At 38.3% G+C, this 14,357-nt stretch overlaps 2 protein-coding genes across 2 annotated transcripts; both read right to left on the bottom strand.

The window, feature by feature from the left end:
• Positions 1–766: 766 nt before the first annotated feature.
• LOC132841816 (free fatty acid receptor 4-like) lies at positions 767–4,617 on the bottom strand. The gene is made up of 4 exons (XM_060864360.1): positions 4,005–4,617; positions 3,780–3,911; positions 3,033–3,358; positions 767–833 (listed from the first exon to the last, which is right to left on the bottom strand). The coding sequence occupies exons 1-4, from the start codon at positions 4,527–4,529 to the stop codon at positions 812–814; spliced, it is 1,005 nt and encodes a 334-aa protein (XP_060720343.1). The 5' UTR covers positions 4,530–4,617; the 3' UTR covers positions 767–811.
• Positions 4,618–5,374: 757 nt separating this feature from the next.
• LOC132841822 (centrosomal protein of 55 kDa-like) lies at positions 5,375–13,976 on the bottom strand. The gene is made up of 6 exons (XM_060864370.1): positions 13,790–13,976; positions 12,287–12,523; positions 10,868–11,024; positions 10,244–10,395; positions 5,925–6,050; positions 5,375–5,833 (listed from the first exon to the last, which is right to left on the bottom strand). Exons 1-6 carry the CDS (start codon positions 13,943–13,945, stop codon positions 5,621–5,623), a joined length of 1,041 nt encoding a protein of 346 aa, XP_060720353.1. The 5' UTR covers positions 13,946–13,976; the 3' UTR covers positions 5,375–5,620.
• Positions 13,977–14,357: the final 381 nt, after the last annotated feature.

Below are 14,357 nucleotides of genomic sequence, written 5' to 3' on the forward strand. Positions count from 1 at the left end.
ATCCATAAACCAAAACCTTTCATATCTTATTTTATATCTATATCTATCTATATCTAGTTTTATTTTGTGATCAACAGAGAGGTAAGCGTTCCTATTATTGGTCCAACCACAAATTACAGATGTTTTTAATGTGACCATTATGAATGAAATAAAAAAGCAGACATTAGTTGGTTACATAAATATTTAGCTCCCAGGGTCAGTAATTTGGTTGCAGTAATTACAGTTGCAGCTTTTCTGTGATCTTTCAGTCTGCTTTGTATATATGAGTCTTGATCTATCTAAAAGCTCTGTCAGACTGGATGGAAACAGTTTCTTAGTTACGGGGTGTAACTGGGCCATTCCAACATATTTATGTTCTTGATTTGTAATCATTCCAGTGTAACATTAGATAAGTTATTTCTAATTGTGATCTTGAGCAGTATTCTTTCTAGGGTTGTCCTGCTGTTGTCTCCATCAATCTTTCGTTCCAGATTCCCAGTCACTTGTATTTCCCAGTCACTGGTAGAGTCACTGGGATTCTCAGACACAGTGAAAAGCAATGCTACTGACACAATGCGTAACCAAATATAGCAATCTCTGTCTTGTCTCTGTATGGCTTTTTTCAAATGGTATCATTCTTCTCACCAAATTCCAGCTCTGTGGTGTGTCTGGGCTATGGTCGTCCCTACCCATTGTCGAAGAGCCATGTATATAAGCTAGTTTTAGGGAGTGTAGTCTCGGGAGTCAGATTTCTAACTTATGCACTGGGAGCCATGGGCAGTGGTTCTGATGATGATGATGATGATGATGATGATGATAGAAGTAGGTGTGTTCACACATGTTCCTGATTAAAGCTAAGGGGAAGGGAGAACGAGAAGATAGTAATTCAGTTAATAAGTTAATTTAAATCAGTCATTTTGACACCAAAGCCAAATGAAAGGTAATGCACTGTCACCTTTAAACACCTCACAGTGATTCTGTTAGCCTGAAAGCTATAAAAATCCTTGTAATTAGCCATTTGGAGCTAATTTAGAGCCCGCTATAATCTGCTGTCAATTTACACCTTTAATTTTATTTTATTTTTTTTTATTATTATTATAAAGGCTATATATTTATTATTTCTGTTATAACAGTTATATCATTGAATAACAAAAGAAGAAAAGAAAACGTGTAAGGGGATCAATGCTTTTTAAAAGCACTATAAGTGGTATATTACCAGTTAATCCAACTTTTATTATTATAAATTCTTTTTAAAAACTGACTATATATTTTTTTTCACTAGATTAAGATGGTTTGTAAACCATTCCTAACTAAACTAAATAATACTGATGTAATTCTCCACAAATTAATTAATGAATACTAGGTAAAATATATCAGAGAGTTCAGAGCTGGATGCAAGACTTTTTGGAATTATAAAAACAATGAAATTGCTCAATTTATAGAAATCAATATACGTGTTATTCTTATTTATAATCAGATTATCAACATTATCAGATTTCTCAACTTAATGCTTGCCAGATTTAAAGTGAGAACTATCTGAGACAGTGAAACCTGAGACCTTAACCCTAGAGGACCAATGAATGTAATCACAGTCTTGTAGTCTGAAAATGTAGTACAGAACAGTCAAAGTTTCACAAACAAGTAAGCTTAAAACATACCATTCAGTTTTACAGCCATCTTTTTTTAACATCTTAAACAGCCACATACAAACAGAACACAATCTCACATCATTCAAACTTCACTTAGTGATCATAGGGAAGCTAAACTGCTCTATTCTTGTCCGTATATGCACTATATCGTATACATAACTCTTGACCATCACAACAATATATGCTTTTTGAACATCACATTCAGTAATACATTTAATCCCCTTTTGCTGTTTTTATCAATTTCCCAAACTTCTAGGAAGGTCTTCCAGTAGATATTGGAATGTGGCTGTGGGAACTGTTCTTCTACACCAGACGTGGCAAACTTCATACGTCTTCATAGAGCTGGCTTTGTGCACAGGGGCTTTGACATGTTGGAACATGTATGAGCCTCTTAGTTCCAGTGAAGGGAAACTGCAATTCTACAGCATACAATTGTGTTTCCAAACATTATATATGTAATACATAATAGTTTGTAGAAGACCCACATATGGATGTGATTTGTCAGGTGTCCACAAACCTTATAGTCATATAGTGTATGATGATGTCCTCGAATGTCAATGACTTTTCAGAGCAGATCACGCAATCTCTAAAATAAACTGAAATGGAATTGCTATTTCCTATTACAGGAAAAGCTTACTGAGTAAAGAAATTACATGCAAATAGACTAATGGAACATCTCTGTGATAATGTATACCTCAAAATGAATTTATTCACAGCTTATAAATTATACCCATTTGTATTATGGACAGAGAAGAAGCATTGCTGCTCACACTGTACAGTACAATACCACCCAACAAGCCAGCTTAATAAATTAGCTTCTTATAAAAGGTTAAAATGTCAATACTTGTCCTTGTACCTAGGTTACCTGGATTCACACACAGTGAAGTTTATTTTACTAAAATAATCATCAAACACCATCTACAACATAATTTCCTTTTCTCTAATAGCGTGTGACAGATAAGCCAAAGATAATCACAGTTTATGGTGATTTTATTGTTACAGTTTTTTTAGACTACAAACTATAACACACTCATAATTCACAATTATATCATGCTACCAACATTTACCTAAGCTTATTATTTTCTTTTATTGCACCTTGATAGCACATGGGCTACAATGAAAGGAAAGAAAATTGCATTAATATTATATTAATAATAATGTGAACCTTTTTTTTTTTTTAACAAACTGTAGCCATGTGAACCTTTTTATTTATGTTGCTTTTTTTCTTGCAGTACGGTTCTTGTTGATCTATGTAAGTACTTCTTATGTGTTGTATATAATAAGAAAAAGAATTGTCACACATTTATTTAATCAAGTTATCTTAAGAATAACTGAATTACAAAAGAAAGGACTTAGGAATAAGATAAGTACAATTATTTCCCTACTGAGTAACAGTTCTTTTACCTGGTGATCGCTGTGGCACAAAAAAGCCTTTGCCATCTGTGCCTCAGCTGGCAAAGGCTGTAGAGGACAGGGTTCAGGGCTGAGTTGGCCATGGTGAACGTCAGCACCCAGACGAACATAGAGGAGGTAATAGGAAGATGGACTTGGGTGTTGTGTATGAGAATGAGAAAGGTGAAGATATAGATGGGACTCCACATGATGAAGAAAGATATCATGAGAATAAGGAGTGTACGGAAAAGTTTGTAGTCCTGTTTAGACACTGTGCTTGACTGTGCTTGTCTTTGTGATGTGGTCATGTGAAGTCTTCTTTTGGAACGCTGCTTGATCTGTGTTCAGCAATGATTCAGTGTCATGTATTACTATTATTATTATTATTATTATTATTATTATTATTACTACTACTACTACTACATAAAACATTGCTTCTCAACTTGAGGCTTTGCAATCCAGTGTTTTGTTTAATTTTGAGTTTATCACTATCACACATTTTCATGACACCATCTGGTCCATCTTTAGACAAGAGAAATGATTCGTTGCAACAAAGAGGCTAAGACTAATACACTAGGATATATTATTTACAATGTCTTCTACAATGATGATGTAAAATCAATGATGAAAACGAATGCTAATAGTCAAGTGTTGACTAAAATGTTCTCGTCTATACTTTCTGTCAATATTTGATACATGTTTAAGTGAAATAGAAGAACTGTTCACCGTATCTGGAAACCATACATTTCGATCTTTTACCTGTAAGATTTTGGTGTAACTGAGAACAATGCTAGAACCCGGTAGCAGGAAGCCTAATGCAAGGAAGATGGCATACCACCCAATCTCGCCCTTTAAATTCGGCCATATAAGAGCGCATATGGTCATTTCTCCCTGTGAACAAAGACATAGAGCTGTAATACATTCTCAAAACCTGCTAGAACAACATTAAAAAAAAAAGAGTAAGAGAGAGAGAACCATTATAACCTGTTGAGGGGAGATGGCTGTTATCACCCTGGAGAACAGTGACAGAGGTAACATTGCAACAGCAGAAAGGAACCAGATGAGAAATATCACTCCTTGTGCCCATCTGGGATTTAGACTGTGTGTAGTTTTCATCTTCAATATTGCAAGCAGTCTCTCCATACTGATGGCGGCCAGTGTGGTGCTAGTAACAATTCCACTCACGCTGATGAAGTACAGGATCAAGTGGCAGGCAGCAGAGCCCAGCTTCCATGCCTTGGTCCACCTCACAGTAATCACAAAAGGAACAGTGCTGACAAACAAAAGATCCGCAAGGAAAAGGTTCATGGTTAAGTTGGTGGTGTTCGCTAGTTGTCTTTCTTGCAAAACCAGGACAAGTGCACCAATGTTGCCGACTACTGAAATTAAAAAGAGGATCAGTAGAACCATGGTCTCCATTACTGGCACAAACCAGTATGAACGATGCAGCTCGGAGAAGAAGGAGAAATGGGAGAAGTTCTGCCCAGGAGGATGGGATGTAGGTTCCATTACGAGTAACGTCGTCCCTCAGTGACACATGGACTATGTCAGCAGAACTGGGATCTTTTGTTGAGTTAATCTCCTTGCGTCATTCCTTTTAGTATAACCCACAACAATTACAACTTCCCCGTTCCTGCAGCTGTTTGCTGTGATACAAGACTGCGCCCTGTATCTTATGAACTAATTTCTTTGTACTGTATATAAAGGCTTTTACAGCTTTATTTAGGGGACTCTGGATGGAGCTGGAGGAAACCAGACTCTCGGTCAAATTTCTGTCTGGCTTAATTATTCACTCACTACTTCCCTTGTAATCTTCTGTGGCATTAATGCCATGAAAACCTCCTTGACAACAGAGGTGTTTAAAAACTTACTATAACACTTGCCATCTTGGGTAAATACACTGGTCTTCCTGTCCTTTCATTCATTTCATAGTGCTTGCACAATATTTGCGCAAGTCCATTTAGTAATCAGGAAATTTTCCGTTACCAAGAGCTTTATTGAGGAGCTCCATCTACTGACTACATATTTAAAGGTACTCGTTTTTTTCAATCTACAAAACCCTACACAGTTCGTATTATCTTTTATGGTGACAGTTGACGTGTTTGGGGTTATGTGAAGCTCACCTGACCTCCTCATTCACCTCATTTATCACCATACTTTTGAGAATTTGATATCCATCCATACTCTGTCCAGGGTGTATCCTGCCTTGATGCCCGATGACGCTTGAGATAGGCACAGGCTCCAATGATGATGATATCCATCCATGTGTCTGTGATAGTTTTTAGAAGCCAAAATACCTTGTGACTAAAGTCAGGTTAAATGGTTTATTGGACATTTTGTCTAATATGATCAACTAATATGGGGTAAGAAAGACGTACTGACATTAGTGCATAATGAATAAAACAGACGTCTAAGTGTTTAATTGAATGAACATGAAAATAGTTAACAAATACATATAGCAGTGGATATTGAAATATTTAAGCATAACTGAAAACTAGGATTTAGTGAACATGTAATATATCAAAATTCCATTCGGTTTTCTTCAAAAGCCATTCAGTTTTCTTCAAAATCAAAATGCTGTAAACTTTAATTGGATAACATCAATCTGTACCAAAGCAGTGATCAATATGTACCAGCAGCTCTCTATGGCCATTAGTTGGATATTTAACTCTACAAACTGGACACTCCAGAAAACTTTTGTCAAGGAGATTGAGACTTCCAGGAGATGATGAACAGCTCGGAGGACTTTCTTTTGGAACTCTTTCCAGGTCAGCGTAGGCTTTTGACACAGTTGATGATGTCTCTCTCTCTTTCTGCAGTCCACAAGGCACAGCATGACTCAACAGCTCATACTTAATATGCCATGATCTGTGTGGTGGATGTACTGTGACTTGTGAGTCTTACCTCAGATTCTAATATGACCACTTTTTCCAAAGCCTTTTGCAGCTTCTTTAGAACTCTGTGAAGTTGCCGTTGGAGATGCTGATTTTCATGATTCACGTCTCGAAGGTCCTTGGCAGACAGGTGAATCTGAGGGTGGCCAAAAAAATATTATTGTTGACCGTGATAACACACTGAATGAATGAATTAATGAACAACATGGATATAAAATATTATGGGTTCAATCTAGATATATATGATATGATATATGATATGATATATGCCCCCAATCCCACACACCCATTTGATTGATCAGCAAACATAAAATACATACAGTAAGTCCATAAAATCCATCAAATACACAAAGTCTGATTTATCAGACAGAGCAGCTTATGGATTTTTCCCCTTTTGTTCTTGTTTTGAGAGCCTGTGATCTGTTGCATATGTTCCCACGTTAACAGTGATGCTCTATTCTAAGTCTGTATTGTTGCTTGGCCTTGTTGGTTCTGTTTAGATCAGAGCTGACTGTTTTGTTGTGTTTCTGAGACAAGTCAAGTGAAGTATGCTCACAGCATGGACTAAACTTCACAGTATATAAAAAAAGGTACAATGTTAGCATTACATTCACATCTAATGGACAATTTTTATTTCATTTGTAAAACGTCAAAGTAAGTATTTCATTCCAGAATGTAAATGTTTGGATGGGACTTATGGCAGTTATTTTATAGACTAGCCTAGTACTTGTAAGTCAGGGTTCCCGCTCTTTTTCTGAGATCATTTTCCAGGACTTTTCCAGGACATTTCAAATTTAGCAAAAAAAGACAAGGATCACAGATTCACGGCCTAAAGTAATATGTTCTTCTCTCCAGAAGTCTTAAAAACAACGTACACTTTATGGCTATTACTTAACTATACTTTTAAAGACAATTTGTCATGTGAATGAAATTTCAACATTTATAAAATAAAAAGACCGCACATATTAATACCCTTTCCTTTCTCAGGCCAATGCCGTCATGCATGCTTTAGTTTGCTGTGCATTCCCCTTGCACATGATATTCAGATAAACAAGGTTAATATAACCTGCTTACCCGTCACCATTTGCTGAAAACATTCGAGCACTTAAACCATTCCTAGCACCTGAACACAAGACAGCGTCATCCGTCACAGCGAGATTAAACAGCATAACAAAAAACTCGTCAAAACTCAGCGTCCCTGAACAGAGCGCTTTCTGTTACTAACGTTAATTGTTTAGACTAGTTGTAAACTGTTCTTTAAATGATCAAGAACATTTAAAAAAATAATAATTTTCCAGGACAACAAGATTTTTCACAGGACAGTTTATGTTTTCTCTCATTTTCCATGTGTTTTCCAGGACTGGAACATTGGTCATTAATTTTCCAGGATTTCCAGGTTTTCCAGGACGCGTGGGAACCCTGTATGGCTGAAAGGATGAGTGGACAAAGGTTAAATACTAAAATGTTAACATACATTCCTCACCCAAACTATTTTATCGGGGGACAATGTTAAGCAGCTCTTTCCCTTCTGAAGAAGAGGCTGAAGAAGAAATTAACAATTTGATACTGTATGTCAGTGAGTTACAGACTTGATGCAGTCACTGCAAGCAATGAAGATGCGACTAAATGTTTCAAGTGTTATTTACTTTGAGTCCATTATGTTCCTATACTGTTGCTTGGCAAAATATTGGGTGGTCTACTTATTTGTTTGTTTTTTACTGGCTAGATGTAGATGTAAAACTTTCTTCTCGTGGCCAGCTTTTAAGCTTAAGGTCAAATCCCTTTGCAGTATAGTGCAAACAACTGAATTGGTTTTGCTTGTGCTATGGTTGTGGAGGGGACTGTAAGCCATCTAGCACACTGGAAACAGCCATCTAGCACACTGGAGCTCTGATTCTAGCTCCTGTAACAAACAGAGAATGTGTATATCATGATAAGTCACTCAGGATATGGAAACCTAATTGTCATTAATCGTATCAAGCCAAACTGTACATGAATGGCCTAGTGCGCAAAAGCTAAATGTTATAAAGGTATTAGAAGCCGTGGAGACAAGGAGGCTAGCTGCTGTAACAATATACCTTTGTAACACTGTCACTCAAGATATGTTAAATCTAATCTTTATGATTCAGAATTTTTAAAAAAAAAAAGTTGAATTTTGTGAGTTGTACTGTGCGGGACATAGGCTTTTAGCACTTGAATGTCAGAGTGGGGAAAAAAGCTAAAGGCTTAAATGCCAGGTCGAAATCTACTATGTGCTATAAAAATGCAAAGCAGAACTCATTAAAGTTTCTTGCTGTTTCATGAGCGTTGCACAATCCCTTATTATTCTGCAGTGCCAATGACAATACTAATCCTTGTGATGGTAGAACTTGCTAACTCTAGCTGAACTTTACTCTACTGGCCAGCGTAGGTCTGGGAGGAGGAACAATGAACATGGGATGGAATTGGGGCTCAAGAAATAGATATAATCCTAATTCAAATGTTGAACCCTTAACCATCAGAGACAATCTTGATGAAGGCCAATCTTGTGTAATGCGCCTCATAGACACCTGGATTCAAACTTCAGACTTTATAAAAATGTTCTTGTATTAATTCAATTCATTTATTTGTGTATAGCGCTTTAAACAAATGACATTGTCTCAAAGCAGAAGCATATTTAAAAGTTTAAAATTAAATTACTGTTCATCTCTAACACAGATGATCTGAGGATAAAACCTTGAGAGGAACCGGACTCAGAAGGAAACCCATCGTCATTTGGGTGACACTGGAGAGAAAATAATGTAAATGTAAATAATGTCCTTTCTACAACAGTTTATAGTCAACCAAGAGCTCCTGAGGAATTAATAGGTCAGTGTAATGTCTGAGTTCATTACAGAATTAACACTAATTCCTTCCGGTTGAAGTCTTCAAATGTTCACTGATGACGCCGACGCAACGGCAGTTCGACAGTTCAATCGACCGTGTGACAGTCTCCAAGTGGTTCTACTGACCGCAATCCCATGGGTCACAGGCAGTCCATGTAGATCTACAAACACTACTATTTTCCCGTAATGACACTACACTACTCTCGCTATTGCTAACCCTGTCTAGCATTTGGATGTGTACCGCTTAAGCTAAAATCTCTGTCAGTAAGCTAACTAACATAACGTCACTGTCAGGCGGAATCCTCGTATCTCCAAAACCGTTATTTTTCAGGAAATGAAAAAAACGCTGTACCTTATCTGCAGTGCACAGGGTTTAGTCCACATTGCAGTGGATTGTCTTGCGCTACATTCCTGTCCTCAGACGAGCACCAGAACTAGCGGGGGTCAAGGTTTTTTTTTCTTTGAGCCCAGTGTTTTGAAGACATTTACCTCAGAAGACGTGTTGATTCGTTGTGACTCTTATTAAGGAGAAATATGCTGCGAAGCTCTCCCGCGGAGTGAGGAAGAGGTGGACAGTTGAAGTGTCCAATGGAGTTATGAGATTTGCGCTCAAGATATTTTCAAGACTTTAGATTGGTTAATAACTTGTAAAAATAACAGACCCACATGGGGACTGACCAATAGCATCGATATGTGAAAAAATATGAAATTGACCAAATTTGGACATACGAGGTTTCCGCCCGACAGTGACAATAAACTTATCACAAGTACAGTTAACGCTAATGAAGAAAGTAAAATTACTGAACATCCTGAAGCTCATTCTGAAGAAAGAAAAAAAAAATGTGATAGGTGAGTAAAAAAATGTAACAAATGAAACCGACAACACAAATACTGAGGAAAAAGTGAAAATTAAATGGTAGAATTTAAACGCCAACACAAACATAAAGCTTGATAAAACACAGTATGGACTTAAGAAAAACGTTCAGCTAGAAGAAGTAAAGATTACAACAATTCACACTTTAAATACACGATAACTACATACTGTGTATATTAACAAATGAAGTAACAAGCATAAACATATGCTCAGACATTTGTCCTAAGCTCTATACCAGCTTAAACTCCACATCTGGCCAGATGCAGTTCCACAATATGTACTACAGATGTACTACTGGGGATGAGAATAATGTTTGAGTCAATCTAAATTTCCTGGTCATTGCCAGATCTCTGGGAAGCATCAAAATGTGTCTGCAGACAGGAAGCAATCCTTGTCATGGGCTGACAGAATATTTGCTTACTAAATTTGAAATTGTTGTCCATATTTAGCATTCCCAATACAAATGCAGGTAGGATTTGTTGTTAAAATATAAAACAGTGCCAAAAAAAAACAGTGCAAGGCTGTATTAGATTATTGCCTACGATTTCAAAAACTTTACTACAATCTGTTAAACCAGTGTTAAACCTCTACCTGCTGTTGAAGCTCTGCTGACTTCAGCCTCTCCTCTACCAGTTCCTTTCTGATCTGATGGTGTTCACTTAGCAGCTGCTGACCCTTTTGTTGTTCTCTCTCGAGCTCGCCGACAAGCTTCTCATAGCACTGCTGTATCTCCAACTCTCGCTCTTTTACAGGAAAGGAAAAGAATAATACGATTAACTATGACTGTATTAACAGTAATAATAAAATAGGAATTACATGCAAAACTACACACACACCTCAACTAATGACTGACTGTGTAACACGAAGCTCTGACGTTACAACACTTCTCGCTGTACAAGCAGGCCACCGTTAAGGTAGATAATTAGATTTTGTACTAGCACATTATATCAGATTTTCCATTTAATTAATGTTACCATTTTAAAATCAAGTAGCTTGTAAATAGTTCAACTATCAACCAAATTGCAGAGTGACGTTGATAAACTGTGCATGGCTTAATTTTTGGTATCGAATATATTATGTTACGATACGTTTTAGTTCATACGATGCTAATCAGGACACAGCTTTGAGAGAAAGTTTAGAAGATTAGGCGAATATAAAAAGCTCAATAATATGCAAGTGTGCGGGTTATATAGAAAATGTTATATATGATCACACCTTCATCTTCTGTATCAACCGTGATCTCTTTCTGTAGTAGGGCATTTTTGAACTGATGTAACTCCTGCTCCAGCTGGCACCTTTCTGCTAGTACCACCTTTACATAAGACTCTCTCTGCTCATCATACATAAGCCACTGCTCGTTCTTCTCTATGACCTTTTCAACAGCAAACGGAAAGAAGAAGACAACGAACAGTTTCTCTTGCAGATCAAAGATGTCTCAAAGATGATGAGCATGTACCGCCAGATCATTTCAGTCACACTAACAGGATGGCTGCAGTTATGTAAGAGGTGGAACTGGTGAGGAAGCACCTTGCGACCATAACATCACACCTATGTCTATAAGCTGTTCCTGGATCAACGTGGAGTTCCCGGTGGCAGTGTGACCATCTGCAGTGTTCTGTCCACAAATAAAAGACTGTCTAATCAAATGAGTTCATTTCTTAACAATATTTGACTTATTGCAACTAAAAACATTAAATATTGTACTGCGGTGGCCGGAAGTTTATATACACCTAGGTTAAAGGCATTCGAGTTGTATTAGCTATACCCAATGTTTACCCGATGCCTCTGACTGATTTTCCTCCTTTTCTTTTCACAGGAGAAACCAAGGACTCAAACAAAGAGCTGACATTCAGAGATAGACGACTTTTTAAATGAATAAAATTGACAGTGACAGGCTCATATTGTATATTGCATGTGGAAAAAAAGATTATGGTTCTTTTATGATCTTTATTTACAAATGCTGCCATCTTGGGTGCAAGCTGTGAATTGCATTTGGAAACACAGTAGTGTTGAAAACATGGTTTAGATAAGGGTGTGTGTGTGTGTGGGGGAGAGAGAGAGAGAGAGAGAGAGAGAGAGAGAGAGAGAGAGAGAGAGAGAAAGAGAGAGAGAGAGAGGGGGGGGAGAGAGATAGCGAGAGAGAGAGAAAGCGAGCAAGAGAGAGAGAGAGAGAATGAGAGCGAGAGAGAGAGAGAAAGAAAGAGTGAGAAAGCGAGAGAGAGAGAGAGAGAGAGTGAGCGAGAGAGAGAGAGAGAGAGGGAGAGAGAGGGGAGAGAGAGAGAGAGGGAGGGGGGGAGAGGGGGGGGGTGGAGGGTGGGCGGAAGAGAGAGAGAGGGAGGGGGGGAGAGAGAGGGAGGGGGGAGAGAGAGAGAGAGAGAGAGAGAGAGAGAGAGAGAATGAGAGAGAGAGAGAGAGAGAGGGGGGGGGGGAGAGAGAGAGAGAGAGAAAGCGAGACAGAGAGAGAATGAGAGCGAGAGAGAGAGAGAGAGAGAGAGAGAGAGAGAGAAGGAGAGAGAGAGAGAAAGAGAGAGAGAGAGAGAGAGAGGGAGAGAGGGGGAGAGAGAGAGAGAGAGAGGGAGAGAGGGGAGATAGAGAAAGAGAGCGAGAGAGGTTATGTAAGAGAGACAGACCTACTTTGCTTGTTTGTTGTAAGACAGCTTCCACTTTTTTCTTCACCTCCTCTGTCTCCTGTTTGAGGCTGTGATAGAGTGTCTCTCTTATTTCAGCCTCTGCTCTCAGCTGGATGATTTGGGTATGAAGGTTGGTCACAGTGTCTGACCGAAGCATCTGCCAAAGGTAGGCGATTTCCTGATCTCTGGCCAGGATCTGCTGTGAGTTTTTCTCCCTCAGTGTCTCCAGCGAAAGGATTCTCTTCAAAGTTAAAACATCATGGGGGGAAAAAAAAGAGACCTTTGGAAGGACTGTTGTAGAAAACTTTAATAGGATCCTTATAACTAACATGTGCTCTTGAAATGGTGTCCAAGGTTCATTTTGTAATAAAACCTTAATGTATTTCAATTATCGAATGGATTATGTTTTCTATTTTACCCACAATGGTATTTGATAATGATGCCAGTGGGAACCTGCCCTCACTTCATCAACTTCACTGATGCAGCAGCGCAAATTTTTCCTCACCATAACACTCACATTCTGTCATTTGCTGACTCCAAACCTACTGCATTACATTTCTTAATAATTACATCTAATGTCACTGAAAAATAGTAAGGGAGAAAATATTTTTAGGAGATAACAGTGAACTCGAACATTATAATTTTTTTTTATGTTTGATTCGTTCCTTCATCTTCAGTAATGTTTTTATCCTAGTCATGGTGGCAATGGATCGGGAGCTGTGAGGAAACCCCAGTGAACATGGTGAAAAAACAGGAAGCACAGCTCTGCAATGAAGTGAGGAGCCTGGAGCTGTGACGCGAGAACTCTACCCACTGCCCCACTGTTAATACTTGAGACATCTGCTAAAGCAATTTAACCTAAACAGAATATTCCATATATAGAAGTCCAGTAATACCTGCAAATTATATGACTTGAAGTCCAGGTTTATGTTATTTGGTCTCTTACATGTAAGTTCACATGTACATTTATAAGATTTTCAAAAATACTGCTATCACATGTGTAGGTGTGTTTACAGATCCCTTTTTTTGCACAATGGTCCGTACAGTTTGTATACTGGTTGGTGCTATTTTCTCTCCAGACACTGACTAATGCATGTTAAATGGCATTTTGTTGATATCTACCTGTACTATGCAATGACAAAGCTGTCCTGTCCTGACCTCCCCTATCCTGTCCTGTCCGGTCCTCACCTGTCCTGACCTCACTTGACCTGTTCTTACCTCACCTCACCTGTCCTCACCGCACCTATCATGACCTCACCTCACCTGTCCTGTTCTTACCTCACCTGTCCTGACCTCATCTCACCTGTCCCGTCCTGACCTCACCTGTCCTGTCCGCCCAGTCTTTTGGTTTAGCCATAGCTGTGTTATTTTCTGTAGCTATTTGTTGTCCTTATGTAGCACCATGCTACATAATAACCAGATGCTTATATGGACTATTTACAAATACATCTGTCTGTATCCAGGTTCATAAATGAGTCCCAATGTTATTACTGAAGTTCCAATTTACCTCTAAATAAACGTGGTTGTCCTGGGAGACGGATGGCGCCCCCTTGTGGTCAGAAACTTCATCAAGCGTCTTTCGTAAAGAAGTATTTTCCTCCCTTCGTTTATTAATGTCCCCTTCGGAATAACTCCTGGAATTTCTAGAAAGTTTAGAAGCCATTTTCCAGCCCTACAAAACAGCACAACTTTAGATCAAACCCTTTCATTCAGTTTGTATGCTAACCTTATATGCTAACGGTTTTAGCCATAATTAACGTCAATTATAACGGATTAAGCTAATAATAAAAAGTAACACATTCTTGCCTAATTTTCAGCTTCTAACGTTTCGATGTATGTGACATGAATATCTAACTATTAAAATGGCCTTATATCTGTTATAACAACATTATTATTTGGGAAACTTTTTAACTCGCGCGCTTACCTTCGCACGAGCCGTTTATTTAATGGCCACGTCCCAATCTGCATACTTAACGATAAGTAGTGCACTTATTTTATGACGGTAGCACACAGTTTGGAACGCAGCCCTACTCTTTTATCCTTTTCCTACCCGTATTGCAATCATGTAGACATCC

This window comes from Tachysurus vachellii, chromosome 2 (genome assembly GCF_030014155.1).
Source record: "Tachysurus vachellii isolate PV-2020 chromosome 2, HZAU_Pvac_v1, whole genome shotgun sequence".
NCBI lineage: Eukaryota > Metazoa > Chordata > Actinopteri > Siluriformes > Bagridae > Tachysurus > Tachysurus vachellii.